Consider the following 26,362-nt stretch of genomic DNA (forward strand, 5'->3'; position numbering starts at 1 on the left):
TTACTCAATTTTAAAATGCAACTGCGCATTGAACTCCCGATACCCGTAAGACTGAAACTATGCAAACCTCAGGAATATTCGCAATGTCATCCGCATCCAGAAGAGCAACCATTCGTCCTATAACTGCAACAACATCTTCCGTCCAAGTCGATGTGTCGCTGCCGTATTTCTCGTGGATGCGTGTACGAATGTGATTGATTTTATCTTCCGATAATCTGTGAAAGGGTAGATTTAACCGTCATACAGCATCTTTCATTCTCGTTACGATTATTAGTCTGAATGAAATACGCCTTATAAGTTCAAATATAGCAGCAAGGGGTGCTCTCAGCATAGCGAAAGTTGCCGTGTTCTAAATGGTACCGTAAGTACCTTAATCAACTCTCAATTGACACATTACAGTTTACATTACCACTTACCTCTTCACAATGGTAAGTCAGATTAACATGACTTCCCGAATCTCACCGTTTCAAGAGAAAAGTATATATCAGTAAAAAATATAAACTAATGCATCAGAAAACAATAGAGTTGAAATCATAAGCCAAGTGCATTACCAAGATGGATGTTTCACGCTAATTACTATACGAAACACATCAGAGAGCGCACATATCAATTCTCTCCACCATCGAAGCAAACAGACGACTTCAAACCTGTAGAAACAATCTGAAATCTCCATCAGCATTTCCATGAACGAGTCCAAATCTAGTTTCAGCCAATGGTCGAGATCCAAATCGCAAATCAACTGCCCGAACGTCAGCGCCTCCGATACCCCGATTGTCTCGGAATCATCTGGCGAGCGATTTTCTTCCTGGTGAATCAAATGAGCAGGGTTGCACCGAACGCCATCATAGGTAGTGTAGATTGGGTTTAGCTAGAGGCGAATGCTTGGTTATATGAAAAGTTCACAGTTCCCTGTCATTTGACAGCACTACAATGCTATAATACAGCGGTGTACATGAGCAACCTACGAACACATGCCAATTTTGAATGGCGCGTGTACACGGCTGACAAAAAAGGAATTTGAAAATTTTCCAAAATACCAATGTAGCGACAATTTTGGTCAACTACACTCGAGATGAAATATGCGAGTCCAAACGCAACAGAATGCTACGAGCTGCTGAATTGCGAATTGGCTAAGAAATATAGGATTTTGAAAGTAGGTTTTGACACCCAAAATCCCCACTCTTGTTATGCCCCCGGGTGTTGAATTTAGCTTGATTTGGTGCTTTTGAACTAAAAGAAGGGTCAAAATAACAATAAAATATGTATATGGTCTGTGGTCACCACACATTAGACGTGAATGTATTGACAAAAATTTATTCAATAATCTGAATTTTTCTTTCATGCTATGCAACGGTAGTTCGATACCGAAGTTGATTGACAAGGCCTGCGATCAATGTTAGAACTCTTAGTGTGTGGGTCTTGACTTGCAACTACTAGCTTGTGCGTGACCAGCAGTTTCACGATGAAATTTTATATTTGGGCCACTTGTAAAAAGGTTGCTAACACCTCTCACGCCGAAACAAACAAAACTCGAAGAGAGTAAATTCGTAATCTGTGTTAACATGTATGCTACAAAAATTCATACGTACGATACACTTCATGGTGATATCCGCGAGTGACTTCCTTCTCACAAGTCCTATATCCGAACTGGCGATCAAATCGAGATTGGCCTTGCCGATGTTTCCCATCAGCACCATGCACGCGTTCTTGGGCACCATCTCCAGCTGGTCGATTGGCATCATCATGGCTATGTCTTCCGGTATGTATTCTAGCGACGTGGCCAGGTCTGGGTCGGTTTCGTTTGATATGTATTCCGCCCCATGCATGCTTTGCATGGAGGCGTGAAGTTTTTTAGCGGCGCATTCAATCTGAAGTAAAGACGAGGTAAAAAATTCATGCTGTACCAGTTCTAAAATTTAGAAAAATACATGATTGAATCAGTTAAATTCAATACAACACACTAGCATTTGTGGTCAATGAAGCCATTAAGAAAGAATGAGATTTGTTATTCACACAAAGACGTATCTCTTAGATCCGAGTAACCACGGTGGGTATTTTGAGTACCAGTAATGTAATCAAGTACAAAGCACGACACAGTAAATATTTCTTGAAAATTCTAGAGTAGAAGATTTGTTACAGGTAACTTCCACCACACTGGCACCGTCTATGTGCTGTACAAAATCGTACATATTTCTCCCGCACATCACACGATTGCGTGATATAATACATAATAAAATAAAGGAGCAGCTTGCCATATCGAGAGTGAGCGATCCATCGGTCTCTTCTACCAAAGCCTTGGTGGCGTCGTATGCTTCATCATCTAGGATATCACTGATATCCTTGCACGCCAACCCAACCGAGGTGTGGCCCATTTCGCTACAGTAAAAATTACCGACAAGTTATTGAGTTATTTGAGCGCGCAGGTTTCCATACGTTTTATTACATACCGTATATCGCTGACAGAGAGGGAGGAGTTTAATCCTGCGCTGCGTCTGTAGTTGCGAAAAAGATTTGCGGCCTGTCCGAGAAATCGTGAAAAGTATGAATCTAACATAACCAGAAACGGTATTTTCACTACTGCATATGTCTTCAGCCCATGGTCTATGTCAGAGGTCTCAAACTCAAATGTGCTCGCGGGCCAATTTCCTATTTTTGATGGCGCCGCGGGCCGCACCACCAATAATAGGGGAATTCAATGTATTTCAAAGTAGGCCTTATTTCCGGGTTTCGAGCATATAGGTCTACTCCTGATAACTAGGCTATATTGACATGTCATTACGGAAGTCAAATAGAATCAGCGTTTGATTTTACCTTCGAATGTTGGAACAGATCAATAACAACTTGAACATAATGGATCTGTGCAATAACAATAGAAATGTGCAATCTCCGAAGAATCCGTTGGTGTTACAGCTGTAAAGCGTAGGCTACGACAAGTTAATACTCGCCACATTAAATTGGCGACAATAACATATATAAAGATACCCAAGATGACACGGAATGTAACCAACTATACATCAAAGGGGCGGCATAATGCCAATGTCGGTTGCCATACCTACGTGCTTTGATATCTAAATAAGCTACGCAACGCAAGCTGCGACCTTTTGATATTTTACTATTTCTCCTACCAGTTTGATGGTTTGTTCATAGTGTCCTATATGGTGTGAACACAAGCAAATCTCACGGCTCAGTGATATTGGTCTTTGTCACACTTTCCATTTGGTCAAAGGCAATTTGACGGTAGTTTTTGATCAATGGAAAGCTACCACGGTACTGATTGCGAAAATATAAATTTTATTCAGTTTGTGGCCCTGGAACTCGCCAAAATAAGCCTCAAATGTTGCATTGTAAGTGAGTTTGGTATTGTGACGCAACCATGCCGTCTGAGCAGATCAGGAGCAAATGCGCACGAGAGTGAGAGTGCTCAATCGCTTGCGTAACAATGGCCAATACGCTTGCAGGTAGCGGTGCTCCTCGCCTGCTCCCAGACGTCATTGCTGCATCACAATACCAAACTCGCATACAATGCAACATTCGAGGCTTATTTTGGGGAGTTCCAGGACCACGAACAGAATAAATTTATATTTTCGCAATCAGTACCGTGGTAGCTTTCGATTGATACCCGTTTTATAAAATTTAGGCTAATACAGGACAAGCTGGACAAAAATTACCGTCAAATTGCCTTCGACCAAATGGAAATTGTGACGTACACGAATTTTACTGAGCCGTGAGATTTGCTTGTGTCCACACCATATAGGACACCATGGTTGTTGCGTGCGTGGTTGTACCAAGTCACGGCATTCCGAGTCACAAAAGTCCTTCTCTGATTATAACGTTTGACGTGACGAGTACGAGTAATTTTACAGCGGATTGCGCCCAAGACCAAATCACAATTTTCAGTCACGAATCATCAACGGGTCATGTTTTACCATGTTTAACAAGTAATGTCACGTAATAGTTGATCTTCCACTGAGTGGTAACTTTTGAAAGTGATGCATTAGTGAAGTTTGATCAGTAGTTTCAGGCTTCTGGATTAGTTTTAGAGCGAATTTTAAGTTCTCAAAAATTGGTAGTAAAATATTGTCGAAATCCAAAATGCCGTCGCGGGCCGCAAAAAATGGTCTCACAGGCCGCATGCGGCCCGCGTGTTTGAGACCTCTGGTCTATGTTGTTTTCAGTGGGACACAGAGCTTTTCTAGTATACAGGTGTTTTAAACATGGGACGATAGGGTACCGATCATTTTTCAGTAATCAGCTTCCCAAACAGGCCCGGGATTAGGTCTTGGACGACGGTGTTAACCGTTTTTATCGAGTAATTGAAGGTCTGGGCGATGGTGTCGACCTTTTTTCTCAGTAATTTTACCAAATCTAAAGGTTGGCCGCAACCGTAAAAAGATTAGAGGGTGATTAACGTTATATTCGAGTCCAAGTCAATTTTCCAAAAAAACTATATAAATCATAAATTCTTACGGTATCTCAAATAACAGGATCGGACAGGATTCTCAGACAAAATGAAAACTCAAATACGAAGATTATTCCAGTAAACAATATCAGCTACGTCGATTTATAACTCCAGGATACTGGCAGGTCAAATTACTACAAAAGTCACGAGAGGGTCATTCCATCCCAAATCAACTGAATTTTTTTCAAAAGATAACCCTATGGTCAAGGATTTTATTCAAATCGCACAGAAAGGGAGACAGTGATCTCCTGATCAGAAAAAACTTGATTTTATCGAAATCGGATAAGTCGTTGAGATTTTATCGCATTGAGAAAAATACCACTTTTTGCGTTCATTGAACCATGTCAAAATGGCATTTCTGAACAACTTATTTTGCATGGATCTTTATACATGATGGGCTTGAGTTTTCATGGGTGAATCAACGTTTTTGAGACAGCTGTTAAGTGAACTTTGAATGTGAACAATAATATGCTGGATATTTCAAAAGTTTATGGGTCAAATGAGCAGAGACGGTTGGGCCCCCAAAGAAATCAGTCATGCATGACGGAATTTTCTGGGCCGAATTGTGAAAAAAGGTATACTTCAAATTTATTGAGTAAGGTATCAAATGAAAGCTAAGAACAAATACAATGCAGTAATAGGAATCCCAATAGTGATTTCAAGGATCTAAGCAGTGTTATAGCAAGAAAACTAAGATCATGATATTCCCCCCGTGTCTGAAGGTATTTTGGGGGGCATAATTTATACAGCTGCTTGGTTTTTGGTTACGTGATTAAGTATATTAATTAGCTAGCACTGTCCATTTCATTTCATGGTGCAAGTGATATCAAACATTTAATCAAGCTATTATTCAGTCAAAGATATAAGGAAGTGCCTATAGTTCTATATTATACATAAGATTTCACTCTAACATGTCCGAGTAACCAATAAATAGACAGTCATAGTCGACAGAACCCCTGAGTGTGCCTTTTGGGGTATTGTTGTTTCGTAACACAAGATTTTAATTCATGAAGTTGAGTGTGGTGCATTTTCGGAATGCAAAATTTTGAATCACTGAAATATCATATGATTGCTTTACAAAGCACAATCAGTTGCAAATATTGCTTTGTAATTCGTGTCATTAGTCATATCTAACCGTTCTTTCTTTGAGCATCTCGTCTATCCTTAGATTAAATTACCAGCTACTGGTTAATATCAGAAAAAGAATTATATTAGGCCTACTTTGTTGCGCTTTTATGTTACTTTTCTTCGCACGTCACTTGTTGCTGTAATGTCACAAAACGAACTGAACGTAGGGTGAGATTGGTTAGTCATGTGCTCCCAAATTCCATCTGCATCTTGTCACAATTTGGTGAAATATATTTATATTCTAGCTCACGAGGTAGAGTCTCATTTGGCAAACTAATATCAATACAATCAAGCTTCTAGGTCATTGTATTTGGATTTGACACCAAATTTTGTAATGATACGTCATTTTGGATAAAATATGGTTTGGGCAGGGTGGTGATACGATATTGGCCATTCTCTTTGAACAGTTCGTCATTCTTGTACATTATCTTTAAAACCGCAATTCTCGACTATTTGTCTCCATTAGTTTAAAAATCATCTGTAAGTAGTTAATTTGGTCATTTTAATCCTTACTGATAGAAAACAATCAAACTTAAATGGTCCAACAAATATGGTAATCACACTGAGTGTTCAAGTCAGGATATATTATAAACTTGTCAGCATACATGATATATTACATTGATGCGATGCAGAGATGGCACAGGCTGATTTCTGATTGATGTATCTATCTGGTTCATGATGAGGTTGGAGAATGTGAATTCTTGCAAGACGATATACTTGTGATCAACCCGCAAATTTTACTACTGTGTTTGAATACGAAAAATGGAAATTAGACGTTCTGGACTTGGAAAATGTCTCTACAATTGATAATTATCAATTATAATTCATAAACTTTGTGGGTGACTATGAACATGTACTTCGTGTTTCAAGTTTTGTTTTGCTTGAATGACTGATGAGGCACTGTCTCTTTTGACCGCATGCCCCTACCAATGCCAGTCACAAATCTCAATTTTGCAAACAATTTCAGTTATGCACTTGGATGGGTGACGCATAGCCTACATGTGACATTGAGCTTTCAAGATGAATCTTTGCCACTTAAAAAGAATAATTCCTATGGAACCAGATCATATGTGCATAGTGCAGTTATCAAAATTATCTTTTTCAACCATGCACAGCTGCTATACCGCCCGACTATTTGAACATTAATAATCTATGCACCACTCACCAAAATATGAAATATAAAAAGCTGGAATATAAAGTAAGCCCTGCCTCAAGCTATTACATATGCTTAATGAAGTAATAATCTATAATATATCAAGGTGTAATAAAAAAAATATAAAAAAAATATAACCCAAAATACCTTTAGACACATGGGAAATATATGAATATAGTTTTCTTGTTATAACGCAGCTTAGATCCTTGAAATCACTATTGGCATTGCTTTTACTGGACAGTGCTCGTTCTTAGCTTTCATATGATACCTTACTCAATAAATTTGAAGCATACCTTTTTTCACAATTCAACCTGAAAAATGTCATCACGCATGACTGATTTTACTCCAGCATTATCTTTAGCCCCCCTTTCAACCCCAAATGGCTAGGTTATTATCATAATAAAAATATTCAAAATGAGTGTCAGGCTATGTACTTTCTGAAAATGTACTCCATTTAAAGCCACAGAGAAAGACTAATTTACAGTAAAATTCTAAAGTTCATGATCTAAAAAATGATACCTCTTAACGGTTGACTGAGCACAAAAAGTGCAATTTTTCAAATCCCCATAAATCCAAAACCGCTGAATGTATTTCTGCGAAATAACTTTTGTTCAGTTTGAAATTGATCTATGTTGCTTAGGAATTGCATTTGATGTGTATTTTGAAACACGTGGTTATCTGCCTCAGTTGATTTGGGCTGGAATTACCCGAGACTAGAAGCTCACTCACTCCAAATCGCTAAATAACGCACCTGGACAAGAATGGGTGGGATTCTTAGACAGCAGTGAAAATTTGGATTGGAACAATATCACCGATTTATAACTCCGGGCTGTATAACGACTGGCGTCTACTACGGTACAACCCTAGCCTGAAAACTTGTTTAACTCCACATCGCTAAACACCGAACCTGTCCGCGGTCCCATTTCTGCTTGCCAATGGCTTCCAGATTTTCCTTCGAAATGTCGACGTTCGCCAAATCCGCCACTGGGATTTCACCGGCCAGGTCGCCGAGATCTTTTTGGATAATGTCGGTCACATTTCCATTGTTGAGCTGTTAAAAATAGTTTTTGGATTAAGAAAACAATCGGATCCATGATTTCAGCGAAACTTTTTAATCAGTAGCCGGGAATAACGGCGAAGATCACTTTCTTGCCCAAGCATATGTATCTACAGTAGAATAGGTAACGTTGGGGTTACGAATATACCTACGAAACCCTAACCCAGTGGTTCTCAACCGGGGTGCCGAATGACCTGCCTGATGAAAACGTGGTAAAGAGAGTCGCTGTCGATATATAACAAAAATTACGGATATCCAAGATTTTATAGTGTTCAGGAAACGGAAGACTACAAAATGAATCACCACCATCAAGGCCGTGATATTGGGGTGTAGCATAACCTAAAGTGATGACCATTTTTCGTGGTTACCTCCATCGACATCTGGGGCTGAGCAGTGTGTTGGACTTCGGGTACTTAAACTGAGAGGGTTTCGTGAACTATTTTTCCCTTTTAGAGAGTGCTTCGTGGCCAAAAGGGTTGAAAATCATCGCTCAGAGTCAATGGTTTTTTGAGCAGATCTAGTTGTAATTGTATATTTTGAAAAGAGAGTAGTTCTAGTTATGGATTCTGAAAGCAAGTAATTCTAGTTCGGTGGTTCCCAACCTTTTTCGACTCATGGCCCCCTTATCAATCACAACGCAAATTTTTGCCCCCAAATATTTACGGATGCGAAAAAAGGACATATAATCGATGAATTTATTCACTTAACTCTAACCGTTGGTGAATTTACTAAAATAAGTGCCATTTTCCATTGAGTTAACCTTTTTTTCGTGTCATATGCAGAATAAGCCGACTTCACATGCATTTTTTGACCGTGTTCATTAAATATATCTCACTGGAGGATTTAACATTTTCACCCCTTGTTTCTCAAAATATCGCTCACGTTGGGAACCACTATTCTAGTTCCATCTCTAGTAGTACATTTAAAAAAAATAGTTGAAAACTAGAAAATATGTGTCATTGCTTGAATCGTAATGTTCTTCTAGTTCACCTCCAGTTAAATTTTCATGTTTGACGAATCAATAAATGTCTGTCTGTCTGTAGTTGTGCTTTAGTTAGCTAGTGACGTTTTTTAAAGGACGTTAGTTCTAGTTCTACTCGTACATTTACAAAATCATATCAGTTGTTTGTACAAATCTGCACAGAAAACACACTAGACCAGACCCCCCGTCTCGCACTGATACAAAAACTCGGACTGCCGTCTTACCGTCTCCACGATGGCTTTTTTCTGAGCTCGAGAAAAGTCTTTTGCATGCTTCGACAGCTCGCCGAGGCTTTCCTTGATGCCTTCCGCGTCGAGTTTCCTGAAATCGTCGGGTCGTACGCTGGTCACGAATTCGCCCAGTTCCATGATGCTCTCGGAGGACGTGACTTCAAATCCCGCCGACACCATTTTGGTGTACAGTTTGCGTTTCTGAATATTATTTAGAATTTTATTTTAATGTAGAAAATTTTTGTGTTAATTTGCGCAGGACACAGCCGTTTTACTGATAATTCTTTTTTTTCGGGCACAGATCTTCAACATCTTCATTTGGTACTGATTTCAAGGCTATGGGGTCCAAGCAACTACTCAGAAACATTGAGAGGTCTGCGTTAAAAACAGGTCAAGAACCCCTGTGCTAGCGTCTAACCGAAACTGATTTTATGACTACAATATTGATAGCCTACACTTTAAGTCCCAACTTTTCTCCATATACTTGAATCTGTGTTAAATTGTCAAGGATCAGATTCAGCGAAATCCAATATCATGGTAAATCAGTTATATTCTCATCAACTACAATTTCAACAGGATTGGGTAATTTTCCCAAAAGCACCGAGCCACACATTTACAGGCACTCACGAAGCTGCAAGGAAGGAAGTTTGCAGTTCTCAAATGGAAGCTGAGATTTGAACTCTATTTTAGTTTCATGACAATGGCAGAGCAGGAATAAACAGCACCCATGAAAGGAGTTAATGGACCAACAAGCTACAAAATACTGCTACAATTGTCGTGGTAGATACTACTACATACACATTACAGCAGTGGTTCCCTACCGGTGGGGAATTAACCCCTGGTGGGGAATTCAATGATTTTCGGCGGGGAATAGACGCATTTTTATATATATAACATTATACACAGGATAGTCTACATTATTTACAGAGACACATTACCGTTACCAGTTAACTGCTCTGGAATGTATGCACCGAAAATTATATTGCGTGTTGTTCACAAAAACTCATTTTCAACTATGGATAACCAATGATGGCGTCACAAGAACGACCAGTATGACGCTTTCGCTATATTTTGAGGGTCACCGGTATTGGTTCAGATTCCCTTTTATGTTGCAGTTATAGACGATTGTCCTGCGTACTGGTGTGGTTGTGTACTCAAACAAGCAAATAGCTTCTTCGTAATTACAGAAGTTAAAAGGAAATACAACGATAGATCTGGGTAGTGGGGAATGAAGACAAAAAGGTTGGGAACCACTGCATTAGAGCATCATTAGGCGTAATACAAGATTGTTATGGATGAGGCAAATTTTACTGACCTGCCCCGACGACAGATTGGTGTTGTTTTTCAACACGTCCATATTTTCCAGGATCGCATCGTCGGGAATCTCGTCAATTTCTTTCGGTTTCAAAACGCTAAACGCGCTAGCGACAGATCGAATATCGCTGCTGTTGAATTGCGAAAACGATTTTGTGTTTTCTTCTTGGAACAACGACATCACGACTTTCATGTTCTGAACGTTAACAATGCTCTTTATTGTACTACGATTCAACATGATAAGAAAGGTACAATGTTGATGTGAATTCATTGCTATTTGATCGGATTAAAACATATATTTTAAGCGTAGCTCATAATCAGACACAGAAACTGTGGCACATAATGACACTGCTATAACCTGGCTAATCTAGCTACTTGACAACTAACGCTACAGCAATAAGTGAACTGAAGAATGCAATTTTGGGCTACCACATCGACATATGGAGTATCACACCGCAACACACCTGATACTCCTGTACGGTCGGTCTTTCAAATGCCACGACATGTTTCACGACAACTGACGAAGAACTGAAGCTTGAATAACTTGAAAAACTGGATTTTGTTTCGAATTTTGCCATCTCCCTTTCTAATAACTCGCATCTTTGCAGCCGAGATGCGGTGTCAGTTTGGCACTGATGAAACAAGTCATGTCATCAAATTGACGCATTAATGTGTGGCGCACAGTATCATTTGAAAGTACGACTGATAAAACAAAACAAGAAATAAAAACAAGTTTGTAGATTTCATCCTAATAGATATCTACATTCTACAACAATGAAATACATGTTGGCTGACAAAGGACAGGCCAGCAATGAGGTAGGCATTTAATCTAGTTTGGTAGAGCTTCAAATCGTGGAGAAAAACAAAATCATTTCAGATACAAATTACTATATTATATTAGCAACATAGTGTTAATATAGAGTAAAATTTTTGAGAAAGTACTTGTACTACAATGAGTACAACATAGAAGGTTAAAAAGTGCTGCATAAACCAGTTTCAGATGGTGTGGCAGATTGCAGTAGGACTATTTTGTCTGCCTGACTACACTCCGATACATTCTTCAGTTATGGCATAATGTATCACATTTTCCACAAACTCTTTCTGTGATCCAAGGGCCACGTTTTGATCTCATACATACTACTAGGTCGAAAGAAATATTCTTGTGTGTTTTTCACTCCATACCGGCTGATCCTAGCCATTCAGGTCATGAGTAATAGATACAAAACTGCAACAAACTGCTTTATACTGCTCCTATCTGTTTATCTGCCTTCCACAACACTGAATCATATAAAAGTAACACCAGCTATACCTCTGAATAGGAATCCGCTAACTCATCTTCACGGTTTTTGCATTCCTGCATTGTGTAGTCCAGCAAATGCTTCAAGATAGGGCCGTCTAACGCATTCCGAACTCTCGAGACTTTGATTTCACATTTCGCTTTGCCCAGTCTTGAATTTTAAAGTTTTTGACGATCATTTGCGAGAAACGATAAGGAGAGAACAAATTCGCATGAGATGTTCTTAATGAAACCGTGATCAACAGACTTTTACATAATAGTTTCAGCAAATTCAACTGTAAACTCGATTACATTAACGCAAATTCGGCTTGCAGCCGACATGTTCACTCTTACTTTTTCAAAGTGTCCTTGTCATTGAGATAAGTCGCATTCTCCTGCACAATAGTATGCATAATGAAGCCGGCGACAGTCGGAAACATCATATGACCGCTGTCCAAGGTTTTCAGAATACCGCTATCGACATACTTGAAAATCTGTGGGACAAAGGAACGTCCTGATTATTGGCTACAAAGCAAAGCCTGTTTATACAAGATTTCTCCTAATTACAACAGAGCAGCCGCGACATGCACACTTTCCTAGCTACCAGCACTGTAAAAAGTACCTGATGATGTATGGAAAGGCCGTAAGATTTTTGAAAGGAAAAGTGGGCTAGACACAAATTGTGCAAGAAGATGGTAGTTTGAGAACGTCAGATGAAAGCAATGCTCGATTCTAACGACTTCGGCTGAGAATTATCGTTTCGATACCTTCATCCCAGGGGCCCCTGTTATATGTCTGCATAGTTAAAAATTTTAAGTATGCTAGTACAGCAGAAAGCTGCTTCTTTATAATAATACTTCCCCCACCACTAAACCAGGAATTATGACACCATCAGAGCAAAAATAAGCTCAACCATCACATTACCGGAATATGTAATAACTAGGGTGATTTTTTTTTACCTAAAAAATCAAAACTTTGAGATTTTTTTACATTAAAAAACTTAATTTTGACCTCATGTATTTAAATTAGGTGTTTTCCCACATAATGGTGAAATTGTACTACTTATCTTCCTTTCTGGTCGGAACTGTCTGTCCTTACAAAGTAGTTTGGCCTGAAAAAACTTTTTTGACTTAAAAACTGACAAATTTTTATATGAAAAAACTTTATTTTCACAAAAACTGGACCTATGAAGAATTCCAGTAGTTACATCACGCATTATGGTAGATATATTTAAAATTTGTTGTAGTACAACGAAAGATACTTCCCTACATTCTCGGATAGAAAGTGTCTGTCCTTATAAAGTAGCTTGCCAAGAATGGAGAAAGAACATGCAACAGCAGCAGTTGTTGGCGGGCAACACTCAAGTTGTGCGTACACTGCTGGTGACACACCGTGTTGCTTCATTCTGACAATGTTGTCTACGTCACAATTTTTCATCATGCGCTTCTTGATGTAAGAACTAATGCCCACGCAGTTTTGCTTCAGTTAGAATATTGCGGTACGTGCAGCATAACACCATGTCAACCTATTTGTTTCATTTGACCGTTTATGATTCGCAATGAGCAGACAATGGGCCGTCTACAACGGTAGGCCTATAAACTAGGCTACAAGCTGTAAAATCTCAAATGATAAGTTCATCCATAGCCTTTATATAGGCTATGGTTCATCGACAGTGCAAACATCTAGGATACAAATGAAATGAAGGTTGCAAAAAATTTTTGACTTTGTAAACAATTTTGACTTAACGCTACAATTTCGACAAAATTTCGACTTATTTTGACATGTCAAAAAAATCGCCCTAGTAATAACTAAGCATCATATTATCTTGTTGTGTGTTGCATTTATATCAATTTATCATTCTAACTAACGGTTACTGTATAAAACATTTCTTTAATTAAAATCTCCCAATATTTTCAAAAGGTTGAAAAATATTGGAGGGCATTAATTTTTTTAAATTTTTAAAGGGAGATACAGTGTGAAAAGGGTTGAAAACGGCTACGTCATCTCAACATCACGGCCCTGAAACCTCGATTGGTCATATTGGAGTATCCAAAGGATATAGAACAACGCCACGCATGTTGGTATCTATCAAGTTTTTATCAATCCACACTCCCACTGCCTTTGTCACAAAGTGCAGGCATGGTCGAAAAAATAACAATTGATCTTTACGTGGTGATGAACTGTCATTAATTGATTTGTGGTCGCATCATCCAAACACTTATGATGTCATAAGAGTGATACTCGAAAACTTGACCCAAAGTCTAGTACCCGATTCGAAATCGAATGACCCATGTACTCAATCTTGACCCAGCCCCAGTAAAGACTAAATTTTCTATAAAACCATCAAACCTCAGTGAGGGTCAAAGCGCTTCTGACGTCTTGAAAGGGAAGATCAAGAACAAAATTTTTCAGCATCTGCAATTTTTCGGCGTCAATGTCCACCTTTTTCCACGCCGAATGCACCCAATTGACGAGGCTCCGTCTCTGGAAACTGGTCAGGTCCTTGTAGGAGAAGTCAAAGCATTCGATCCTGCAACACAAAACGTTTCGGGCATCTTGGAAAAAAATCCGAGCGCTTGATAAGCAGGGTTGCTATCGACATATGTTAAACACTTTTTTCTCACTTTCAACAGTTTATGGCACTATTTTTCAAGTACCTGAACTAATAGACAAAATACCAATGATGCAGTAACTTCATTACTGTTTGAAGTTACAATGAAACATCTGTCTTGACCGTTCGAGTCATACGACTTTATCGGCTCATGCACAATAGGGGTGTTCAAAAATGACTTTTCTTCTCAAATTGTACTGGCTACTTGATAAAATTGTTAGCTTACCTAAGTTAAGCCTACACACTAAATTTGGTTCAATTCCAGCCAGCAGCCGCATTGCTACAGGAAAAGAAAGTTCTATTTATTATATAAAAATAAATGAAAAAAATTTCAAAATTTTCTGTCCACCCCATGAAAGTGTTAGGCTGTCTATAGAAACGATGCTCACCAAATTTGGTTCAATTTCAACCAGTGGAAGCGGAGTTATTGCCGTTGAAAAATTTGGATTTGAATAAAATAGTATTTACGGTGGGCACCACTATTACAAAGAATTAAAGAATTGGCCACCGTAAATACTATTTTATTGATAATCCAAATTTTTCGACGGCAATAACTCCACTCCCCCTTGTTGAAATTGAACCAAATCTGTAGACAAACTAACACTTTCATGGGGTGAACAGAAAATTTTGAAATTTTTTTCATTTATTTTTATATAATAAATAGAAACTTTCTTCTCCTGTAGCAATGCGGCTACTGGCTGGAATTGAACCAAATTTGGTGTGTAGGCTTAAATTAGGTAACCTAACAATTCTACCAAGTAGCCGGTACGATTTGAGAAAAAAGTCATTTTTGAACACCCCTAATGTACAATGACTCGAGTACAGGTCGAGTGAATACACAAAGTGACTCAAGTCAAGCCAAATCATTTTCCGTATTCATGCTTACATTGGTTCGACAAGGTCTTCGATTTCTGGCAGCCTCATGATTTGCCACGAGTCTACCCCAGCCACGAACGGACACATCAGCGTCAGAAATGAGTCCATAGTGTCCTGCCTACTGCCGTGGTGGTAACTGAAGAAGGAGTTAGCGACTACGTTCTGAATGCTGACCGGCGGACGCCAATTTGCTTCCTCATCATCAAACTGGAACGAATAGAGAAGAATTCGTCAATTTAATACGAAACGGAAGCGACTGCAAATGACACGTAACCATTTTTTTCGTCAAGATCTCCAGAGCGTCTATGAATTGGTCAAGATCGAGTTTGTTTAGAATCCTGGCGAGACTGGACGGGTCCCGAGAAGCTTCGTCAGAGTCTAGCAACGATGCAAGTTTCTCGGGAGACATTTCCTGAATGGCGTCCCTCTAAAAGCGACATGTGAACAAAAAAATTTGAAAAACTTGTACTCTCCTCAATGACAACCTAGATTAAAGTTTACAAACATTCAGGGTATTTCTAGTATTATTGTCACATTAAAATAGCCATAATTGCAATCTATCATCAAATTCCTGTGTAGGTACACGACACTCAGTGGCGTAGACAGGGGGGTAATCGGTGTCCAATACCCCCCGTTTCCAAGCTCGAAATACCCCCCGTCTTACATATATTTCCATTGATCTAATATTTCTTGTTCTAATTCGATAATCCCCTAATTGCCGCGCGGCATCATCACGCCATCGATCAATCAGACAATGCAGTGCGGTCATGCCTTTTTCTCATATTGTTCTCTCGTCTACGGAAGCCCGAAAAACGCATCTCACATGGCTCTCCGTCTCATCTGAACGATATTATCCAGCTACAGAACCAGAAGTCACAGTAACAGTAACACTCGCATTGAAATTTCGATACCGTGCGAGTTGGTTTTCGTGTTTGACAGTCTATTGTCAACAAACGTTTAGAACATGCGCGCTAGGCTTGTATCATTAGAGATAGCAGATCCCTACAGTACCAAAACAGATCGTACTAATCAAATGTTCTGTATGGAATCTACTATGTATTGATCCAATTTGCAATCATTTAGTTCGGTTGTTGTGTGTGGGTTTCCAGATCTCCAGCCCTTTCGTGTCTCAGGCCTCTGGCGCATCTGCTGATCGTCCTGTTATAACGCACTTGGCCAGTATGAAAACATTGGAGGCTAGGAAAATTAGGCCGCTCTGTGACTCGCGGCGCGTGATAGTGCTACTCGATGTGCTATTGTAATGACCAGAAGTTATAGTCTTGGCTTCGACAATTCGCAATTGTCACTTCTGCACCGCAAACGCGTTTAGGAATGCATATTGATCGCGAGCCTAAGGCTGCGCCAGGCCACTGTTAATCACGTGATGCAATCGCACAAGCTCGAGCGGTTATTAGTCTTTACCATCTCCACACACCAAAAATACTATACCATCTTGGCAGACAGTAAAAATCAGATTGATTTAAAACAAAATTAATCCAGATTGTTAGTATCAAACGGCAACAGACTATAATTCATTTGCGTGTCTTCACTGTTCGAGTGTTCGTGTTTGAGCGCAAAATGTAGAGATCTTCCGCTGTGCTGTAATATGATCTGCGCGCACTTTCTTGATTACATCCTTGCTTTGGTAATTAAGGTCAAGATACCTCGCTGTCATCGGAATTTGTTTGCTACTTCCATCTGATCTGATACATTGTGATTTACGAGGTGATCATCGATCACCTGCTGCGTTCAGTCATGATTAGAGCGCGCATTGTATTAAGATCCGCGCGCATGAAACTCGCTGTCGGCAAATAGTGGCGCGCAAGGCAAAAGCGCCTTCCGTTTGTTACTGTAGCATGCGACTGCGCATAATAGAGCTATATTTTAAGATAACTGGCAAATGTTCATGTGTATAAAGATGTTAACACAAACGAGATTATCTTACCCTTGTTGTATCGGCATTTGTGTGTAATAAACCGCAATAAAGCGGTTAGCATAAAGAATATCATCTTTTCAAAAAATATCCCCCGTTTTAATAAATATCCCCCGTTTTTTTTTCGGCTGGCTACGCCCCTGACGGCACTAAATCTACAGTTATCCAAACAGCTCCGTGCCCCACCTCAAAATGCCCCTGTGGACCACCAGTGGCCATGGCCCACTGGTGGAGAACCCCTGTGCCACAGCATCAAAAATAGAAAGTTGAACGACACTGACCTTAAATCCTTGCAAGAGTTTTACCGGCATTGTATTCCAATCCTCGTCAGGTATATCATTCAACGATGAGTTGCCAGTAAGCACGTCCATAATCACAGAACCTTCATCAAAATAGGATTGCATCCTTTGAGAATACAGTAGATTAATGTACAATTGCGTCGGTATCTAACTGTGATAACACTTACGTGTTCTTGATATATCTATTGTTCAATAGGTTTGCGTCTGAAAAAGAATTACAATCATATCATGTTCCAACTTGAATTGCCAGTCACAGCAATGAATATTTTCATCACAATCCACTAGGACATTTCCCAAGCAATTCAACAATCTTATAAAATGACTGATACAATCAGAAATCATTTTGTCAGCCTTTGCACTCTCAGTATATCTGTTGGCATGCAGGAAATATGTTACAGAAAATAGTATTTTGTTTCAAAATATCAATTGCTTTATTTAAATATGCCGGATAAAAATAATAGAGCCGTTGATTGTAATGTGTTATGAACTACAATCATACCTGTTGAATGAATTAACAAAGTTTATACGGAATTGTTGGACTATGTCACATATTGACATCATATCAATAAGCGGGAATGCCATATCAACGATAATGATATCGGCAGAGAATTTCAATACATCAATCAATGAAATGAAAATGGAAAATTAATGATAAAGATCCGGCAAATAAAATAATGTGTTGCAGACAAAGTAGAATAAAGTATAATGATGAAAAATATTACTGAAAGTATCCTTTATATCCTTCTTGAACGTGTCTGGATTCCATATGGCCTTGATCTCTGAACATGACATGATCAATAATTACAAATACAATGAGTGATATCCGTCATAATGATAACTGCATCAACAATCTAGCTAAACATAGGAAACCAGATAGCTTTGCAATTATAAATGACACAGCATAGACCCCGGGGACTAAAATCCCTTAACTACCTGAGCCAGGTTCGAATAAAATGATGATTGTCATGGATTTTTCAAATAAATAACTGGACATAGTACAACAAAATGAGTTTTAATACCGAAACAGCACTGCCCATTCCTACACACAGTAGGCCTAAACAGTCATTACTATCAATAGAAGACAACCTACATCACAGATACAAACCGAAATACAGAAAATCAATCATTGATGTTTTCAAACATTCAATACAAATTAGCTAAGCAGATAGGCCACTTACCATCAGGTAAGTCCGGAAGACTGCCATTGTTATCTGCATAAAAATAGAGGTGAGTAAATCGTCGCAACATCGACAATCCACCAGTTTCATGTAGAAATGTTTAAAATTATATAACACTTAAGAACTAAGGCCAATATTAATACCTACTTTTATCCAAACCCGACAATGAAGCCTACACGTATTCCTGTCAAAGCAGTGTCGGCAACTAGGGATTAAGGGGACTAGCAACCCAAAAACCTAAATTTCGGATGGCTAGTGGCTACCTCCATCACCATGAAATTTTCACAGTTGCTAGATGCTGCTATGCTGTAAACAAAAAACCAAAAATTTTCGTTCTACCCTGCAGATTGTGGATTTTTTTTGTATTTCAAGGACAGAAAATGCACCGACAAGGGGAATGCAAAATCTCGATATTGTGAAGCCCTTTTTTCGATCTAACGCCTTCTTTAGGAAGTACTGGGACAGTGCTGTGCTATGCTAAAATTTGAAGGATTACATGCAACCCACCTCGGAGAAATTAAAAAATTTAAAAAAATCCAAATTTTTATCATAAATTTGCTGTAAGTTTACTGTGACGTTCTGTACCTCTTGACATGGTAGACCCATAGGCGCCGAACGCTAACTTTACTTAGGTATGCGAGTTCGATGACGTCACAAAGGAATGACGTCGTGATCTGACGGAATTGATAATTAGGGGGTTAATATAGCATCAATTCATGGGGGTTAAGTGCATGCATAAATGCCGATTATGCAATATCTTCGTGTTAACAAACTTGCGCGTATGATAAGCTTGGCAAAGAGTCCGGAAGTGCTGTCCATTAGCAAATCCCTGATCGCTAGCGAACAATTAAATAAGTCGCTTATTAACGCGTATTACGTAACCTCGGCGACGATTTGCGCAAGGCAAAATGTCCGAGTTGTTATGGAATCTGTTCTATAATGGCACCGATTTCAGGTTGTTCAAACCGTTCTCGTCGTCAAGTCAAGCCTTGACAGTTGACACACATCTTCTGATGGTTATGTTTAGGTATTAGCGGAATTCACCGCATGCACGGCGCACTCACAATCGCACATGTCTGCGGACATTCGATGTCATTCAGTTCAGCGATGTCACTCTTTAATTACAATCGCTAACCAGCAAACACGTAACGGCATTGTCACCAAGCCATCAGGAGATCGGAGCCAACGCATGCTAGGCTCGAGTGATCGGAGTCAACGCATGCTAGGCTCTAGACGCGATAGTTGGCCACAATGGCCAGCGATGATATCTTTCGTACCAGGCCTGTTGCAGATGCGATTGTGTGGGCAAGCGATAATATCGTGTGCGACAATGCAGATGCGATAGTGCAGGCAGCGATGTTACAGTTCGCACCGGGCCTACTGCTGATGTGATTGTTCAAGCGAGTGAAACTATAGGTTTGTTGGAGACGCGATAAATCAGAAAAGCGTCCCAAGCGATGATTGCCAAGCGCACGGCAATCAATGACATAATTTCGCGATCATCTCAGCGGGAGGTCGCGTCGCGTTACATTGCGCACAGACGAATCTCGCTAATTGGCCACAAGCAACGGGTTACCTCGCTCACATAAGCGGCAGCAGGTAATGTCGTGAACGGAAATACATTGCGATTCGTTCTAAATAACACAATCGGGGGTTTATGCCAATACATGCCAAACCGAATTCTAGGTATGCCGCATACCTAAAAAAATGTCTAGGTATGCGTGGCATACCCACGTTCTCTTAGATCGTATATATCTACATGCTATTGAAGTGTTATCAACCCCAGTTGCTTGTTATATGTAACATGCAACTGCATAAGGGATCCGTAAGTATACACATATTGCCTTATTCGGCGCTGCCAGCGCCCATATACGCTCGAGAAGTCATTTCACGTGATACAATATTGCGTTATTTCACATCAATTTGAACTGTATTCTACACGGCTAATGTTCCATGTATGATCAACAGTATTCATAAAAGCCAACAGTAACTTCGTGTGTCATCTAAAACAGATATATAACTACCTCTATAATTACACTATATTCAAAGAATTCCTACAATTAACCAAGACATTTCCAAAAATCCCAATTTTTTACACTCTCGGCCAAAATTTTAAACATACTGACCTCCAAAGTCTGGGACACTGTTATTTCCTGCAAAGTAAAATAATTTTATTCTATTTCAAAAATTACACTATATTCGAATATTTCCTAAAGACATTTCCTAAAATCGTAATTTATTACACTATCAGCCAAAATTTTAAACATACTGACCTCCGAAGTCCGGGAAACTATTATTTCCTGCAAGGTAAAATCATTTTATTTTATATTAAAAATTACACTATATTCGAAGAATTACTACAATAAACCTTGAAAGACATTTCCAAAAATTCTAATTTATTACACTCTCGGCCAAAATTTTAAACATACTGACCTCCAAAGTCGGGAAAACTGTTATTTCCTGCAAGGTAAAATCATTTTATTTAATATTAAAAATTACACTATATTCAAAGAATTCCTACAATTAACCAAGACATTTCCAAAAATCCAAATTTATTATACTCTCGGCCAAAATTTTAAACATACTGACCTCCAAAGTCTGGGAAACTGTTATTTCCTGCAAAGTGAAATAATTGTATTTTATTTTAAAAATTAACACTATATTCGAATAATTCCTACAATTAATCAAGACATTTCCTAAAATCGTAATTTATTACACTATCAGCCAAAATTTTTAACATACTGACCTCCAAAGTCTGGGAAATTGTTATTTCCTGCAATGTAAAATCATTTTATTTTATATTAAAAATTAAACTATGTTCGAAGAATTCCTACAATTAACCAGGACATTTCCAAAAATCCTAATTTATTACACTCTCGGTCAAAATTTGAAAGATACTGACCTCCGAAGTCCGGGAAACTATTATTTCCTGCAATGTAAAATCATTTTATTTTATATTAAAAATTACACTATATTCGTAGAATTACTACAATAAACCTTGAAAGACATTTCCAAAAATTCTAATTTATTACACTCTCGGCCAAAATTTTAAACATACTGACCTCCAAAGTCTGGGAAACTGTTATTTCCTGCAAAGTGAAATAATTGTATTTTATTTTAAAAATTACACTATATTCGAATAATTCCTACAATTAATCAAGACATTTCCTAAAATCGTAATTTATTACACTATCAGCCAAAATTTTAAACATACTGACCTCCAAAGTCTGGGAAATTGTTATTTCCTGCAATGTAAAATCATTTTATTTTATATTAAAAATTAAACTATGTTCGAAGAATTCCTACAATTAACCAGGACATTTCCAAAAATCCTAATTTATTACACTCTCGGTCAAAATTTGAAAGATACTGACCTCCGAAGTCCGGGAAACTATTATTTCCTGCAAGGTAAAATCATTTTATGTTAAACAAGACAATAGCCATTGGTAAATGTTTTGCAGGGCATGACAATTATGATGAATTTGCATAATCATACGATTAGAGACCAATAAATAAATGCATCGATGATGTGGCCGGTGTACGTTGCAGTGTTGGAGCGATGCTAGTCAACTTCTTTCTAAATGACTCGACTTGAAGCAAATTTTTCAAGTCAACTTCAAGTTATCGAATAATTTTTGTTGACTGACTAGCGTTATCTGTACGTTGGGGATGTTTAAAAAAACCTTTTTTTTTCAAATTTATCAGCCTAATTATCAAATCGTCATGTTTCCTAAAAAACGTGGAACACACATGTGGCGTATATTGTATCGCATTGATTTGTAGGTGTATTGTGTATTGAATCATATTAATTTGTTTCAACTTTCTGAGATTTGATATTCATAATCTATTTGACTGACAGTTACCGACAGTACGTAGCAGCCACACAATGCCACGTTAAAGGTATAATTAACTCAATATTCGTTAGCCCATTCAGGATTAATAGCGACGCAATGTGTATTTCAATCATCTCACAAAATGCAATGACCTGAACCATGCCTCGTACTTTGAAAATTCGACATGACTTGATTTCAACACTGGTACATTGGTCTATGTCCGTGATTCTTAACCTGTACCACCCTGTAGAATCTTTACACAAATTTGCAAACCTTCAGCAAAGCCCAAATTTTCGAGCCACAAAAACAAAATCCTATCACATTACGCATCTAGCACAGTAATATGGAAATCTGGTGCATAAAATTAACTGTGCATCAACAACAGTCTTAAAAGAACAAAACCATTGAAACGTGATTTTCACACAAAATAAAAATGATGATTATGAATATTTACTCCAAATCAGTGTGACTGCTATGGGTTGTACTTGCATATAATATGTACTTGAACAATAAGCCAGATCCCATCATACAAAAAATATTATGCATCCCATAACCGTGTCTAAATTTCAAGCCCATTGAGTAACGGTACAGCATAACCTATAGGCCATGTATCGCGGGTGTTGTGTTCAGAGCACGACTCTAGATGTCGTTATGGGCATTTGATGATTTCATAGCAGAATCTGCAAGTTGAGTAAGCATTAACCAACTCAATAGATAAAGAAACAAAACTACCTACGATAAACTGTCAACAAACATAACTCACTTGTCGTGGTATCGGGAGAAATGGTTGCTGCAAGATAATTTTTTATCAACAAAGTCAACATGTAGTAACATCAAATCTGCAGTTTTGGCATAAGATGAAAATTTTAACAATAAGCAATTAGTAACGTAATTTACAACCCGCAATTGGGATAATTCTGTTATTTGCAGGGCTGCACGTTGTAGGGCCTATACATACACACGTACACAACATACCGGTGGGCAGTATGTGTCTCATTGATACTTCGGTCTGTGAAATTTCTAATAATACAGTAGGCCCATATTCCTATCATTTGTACAATATCTCTCATTTAACAAAGTAGCCTAAACATCACATCATGCAATGGTAGCAATACCTGATGCATAATATGAAGTAGAACAGAACTTAATAGTAGTCACCTATAAGCTTATTTTAATTGAATGAATGTTACTCACTGTTGCCTTGAGCAATAGTCTTTCCGACACATGTCAATAAAAGCACTGAAATAAAAATATTATATTAATAGTGACAATAGTGAATATAGGAATCTATAAAAAACGATCATAACATAACATAACATAACATAACATGGTTGGGTTATATTTTTGATCTGAACAAGTCACACACAATGTACAATGCGATGTCATGAACAGATAGGAGGATGTAGAACGACACGCATCAGTAGCGATCCTTTACTCTGACATCCACCTCGGCCTAGAGTGCCCGATGTCACAGTTCTTTTTTCATGTTGATCTGTTTGAAGCCGCGGCCCTTTCTACTAGTTCTTTCCATTCCTTGTGAGTGCTTTCTTTTCGTCGGGCTTTGTCTGGGCTTTTTTGTCGCCGTAAGAACGGCAACGGCAGGGGAAGAGGAGCCCAGATAAACCTCCGACGGGAATCGAACCCGGTCCGTCTGCGTGCTGGGCGCTTATCGTAACCACTACACTATCTCCCCCCAATGTCATGTCATCACATCAAATGACTTGAAGGAATTGCAGTGACTTTAGGCTATTCCCAAGAGGATGTTCCTAAATTAATTCCTTAGGGCATGACCATCCGGCCTGAACTTTTCGAGCTATTAGACATCTAAAATGTCATATTTAGCAAACGCATGAAGACCATCACCAATTGACCACAATTCACACGTCTGCAATCATACATTCTAATATCCATTATTATCCCACTCCTCAGTATGGAACTTGGTACATGAAATAATAGTGATATCTTATATCGTCCCACCAAATATTACGTAATCAATTCCTCTCAAAGAGTTACCGGTATGTTCCAAAGGCAACCTTTTGTGTTACCTTTATCTATATAATCTGCTATTGGATGTAGTCTGCCATACAAGATACTGAATAAGGATTATAATATAATATATATGAATAACTGGTTGGTGGTACAGAACTTGAACACGGCTTTTAACAGTATATTCATATTTATTGACTCGAAGAACTTTTCGCGTGCCTCTTATCAAGAGCAACCGGCACGATAAAGGATACAGAACAGAGATGGATTCAAAACCAAATGGCGAATGGTGACGCAATAATGCAAATTTATAAATAACATGAATGGAAATTCAGCCATAGCAACAATGCAGCGTATATAGCAACAAGCAGCTTGAAAAGTAGAGCGCGTGAGGTATAAAATACAAATACAATGAGACAATGCAGCAACACAGAGGAAAAAATTGAACAAAAACACGGACGAACAGCTAAGCAACGACAACTAGTGTGAAATTTTAAGATTATACAAAAATTCTTTCTGGCGACAAAGGACCGGGTTGTTTAGTTTGATGAAAGTGGATTCCAAAGCAGTTAAATGAAACATTGATCTACCCTTGGATAAAACTGAAAACATGTCGTCTGAATAGTTCAAGGCGCAGGACGCGTTGTCGATCAAATGCTGGCTAATTGAAGAACTGCTTGTCAACACTTGGCTGTACGATTGGGATTTTGATGCGTGTTTGCATTGCTGAGTGACACTTTCAGAATCAGGGGACTGCGATGCCGATCTTATCCTCTTAGGAACGTGCTGTTTGATACGTTCTAGCAAGCGTTGGGATGTGCGTCCCACGTACCGACTGTCACAGTGGCATTTGTATTCATATATTACCATAATATATATATATATAATATATACCCATAATATATATGGTTAAAACCGAAATCATGTGCGCTGCAGATCGTGCAGTGCAGTCTAGTCGAGAGTCTACCGGTAGCGATTTTACTTAAATCAGTAATGTCGGAACAAATCTTTATCGAAAACTATACTTACATGTAACTACACATACGATGCGGTGGAAATCCATCATTCTAAGGAAAGAAGATTTCTGCAAAATTTCAATAATATTATGATGTATAACTGTGTGATATGTCGAGAATTTCATCGCTTTCTGTCAGTACGATTGTTCTTGTCTAGGCAAGGTCCGAAAAAATCCTAGGTCCGAGCACAGTACATCGAGTTATGATATTATAATGAGAATATCTAGCTATCTACTTACGTTCCGACAGCATTCCATCATCTTCCAGAACAACAGGCCCGCAACAGACTTGTAACTAATTCTGTACTAACTATAAAAAAGAACACTAATTTCCATCATCAATTAGTGCGAAATGGACGATTATTACTAAAAAATGGCGTTGAATCGAGGTATTAGTTTATTTTCTTACCCTTCCCCTATACTTATGTTCAACTTGATAGTGTCTACATTTAGAATGTAATCGCTATCTTGATATGTATCCAACACACAAGCTTTCGGAGCACCGCATATTTATCTGGTAGTAAAGCGAAAGCAAAGCAAATCAGAATATCAATTCAAAAAAACGCGCGTTTTGTGACATCACAGAGAAGAAAACTTTCAGTCGTTCAGTTTTTGATTTCATTATGACGTCACAGATTATAAAATTTGAACTTCATATTCCATGCAAATTAGAAAATTATGAATGTGTGGCGGAATGAGAATCATAGCAACGATACACTCTTCAAACGTGGGTGCCTTAAAATCTCGATTAGTCGCATCACCGTCACAGCGACTGTTAAGACCACTGAAAAGACACTCATGTGAAGTCTTGATCAACCCTCAACATTATCATAATAAAGTGCAATAAAAAAATGAAAAAATTAATTCCAGTGCGATGCATTATGGCATAATGGCATAAAAAAAGGAATATATTTGAACTTTGCGCATCATAGTGAGTGTTATGACGTCATAATGATGCTCGAAAACTAGACTCGACGCCTAGTCGCCAGACATGCCACTCTTGGGTTTTCCCATCCAGATTTGGGATTTTTG

General features: G+C 38.5%; 1 protein-coding gene across 38 annotated transcripts in view; it reads right to left on the reverse strand.

The window, feature by feature from the left end:
- The window catches only part of LOC145439028 (uncharacterized), a 39,709-nt gene extending 13,988 nt beyond the window's left edge, over positions 1 to 25,721 (reverse strand). For 3 of the 38 annotated variants that reach the window (XM_080316468.1, XM_080316461.1, XM_080316450.1), the window contains exons 1-31: positions 25,571 to 25,721; positions 25,345 to 25,399; positions 23,524 to 23,568; positions 23,093 to 23,119; positions 21,871 to 21,897; positions 21,715 to 21,741; positions 21,559 to 21,585; positions 21,399 to 21,425; positions 21,243 to 21,269; positions 21,086 to 21,112; positions 20,930 to 20,956; positions 20,766 to 20,796; positions 20,623 to 20,672; positions 18,497 to 18,529; positions 18,041 to 18,097; positions 17,486 to 17,522; positions 17,301 to 17,424; positions 15,361 to 15,513; positions 15,097 to 15,293; positions 13,949 to 14,129; positions 11,954 to 12,093; positions 11,633 to 11,771; positions 10,788 to 10,955; positions 10,325 to 10,519; positions 9,004 to 9,210; positions 7,648 to 7,791; positions 2,448 to 2,518; positions 2,253 to 2,376; positions 1,590 to 1,868; positions 648 to 805; positions 68 to 215 (exon numbers count right to left, since the gene is read on the reverse strand). In XM_080316468.1, coding sequence (XP_080172594.1) covers positions 68 to 215; positions 648 to 805; positions 1,590 to 1,868; positions 2,253 to 2,376; positions 2,448 to 2,518; positions 7,648 to 7,791; positions 9,004 to 9,210; positions 10,325 to 10,519; positions 10,788 to 10,955; positions 11,633 to 11,771; positions 11,954 to 12,093; positions 13,949 to 14,129; positions 15,097 to 15,293; positions 15,361 to 15,513; positions 17,301 to 17,424; positions 17,486 to 17,522; positions 18,041 to 18,097; positions 18,497 to 18,529; positions 20,623 to 20,672; positions 20,766 to 20,796; positions 20,930 to 20,956; positions 21,086 to 21,112; positions 21,243 to 21,269; positions 21,399 to 21,425; positions 21,559 to 21,585; positions 21,715 to 21,741; positions 21,871 to 21,897; positions 23,093 to 23,119; positions 23,524 to 23,568; positions 25,345 to 25,399; positions 25,571 to 25,591 — 2,973 coding nt within the window. In that variant the 5' untranslated portion in view covers positions 25,592 to 25,721. The remainder of the gene's footprint in view (positions 1 to 67; positions 216 to 647; positions 806 to 1,589; positions 1,869 to 2,252; positions 2,377 to 2,447; positions 2,519 to 7,647; positions 7,792 to 9,003; positions 9,211 to 10,324; positions 10,520 to 10,787; positions 10,956 to 11,632; positions 11,772 to 11,953; positions 12,094 to 13,948; positions 14,130 to 15,096; positions 15,294 to 15,360; positions 15,514 to 17,300; positions 17,425 to 17,485; positions 17,523 to 18,040; positions 18,098 to 18,496; positions 18,530 to 20,622; positions 20,673 to 20,765; positions 20,797 to 20,929; positions 20,957 to 21,085; positions 21,113 to 21,242; positions 21,270 to 21,398; positions 21,426 to 21,558; positions 21,586 to 21,714; positions 21,742 to 21,870; positions 21,898 to 23,092; positions 23,120 to 23,523; positions 23,569 to 25,344; positions 25,400 to 25,570) is intronic. The other 35 variants (XM_080316454.1, XM_080316452.1, XM_080316451.1 and 32 more) reach the window with 35 other exon arrangements.
- Between the last annotated feature and the right edge of the window lie 641 nt (positions 25,722 to 26,362).

Source organism: Botryllus schlosseri, chromosome 5, assembly GCF_051294905.1.
Source record: "Botryllus schlosseri isolate E-star chromosome 5, Bs_hap1, whole genome shotgun sequence".
NCBI lineage: Eukaryota > Metazoa > Chordata > Ascidiacea > Stolidobranchia > Styelidae > Botryllus > Botryllus schlosseri.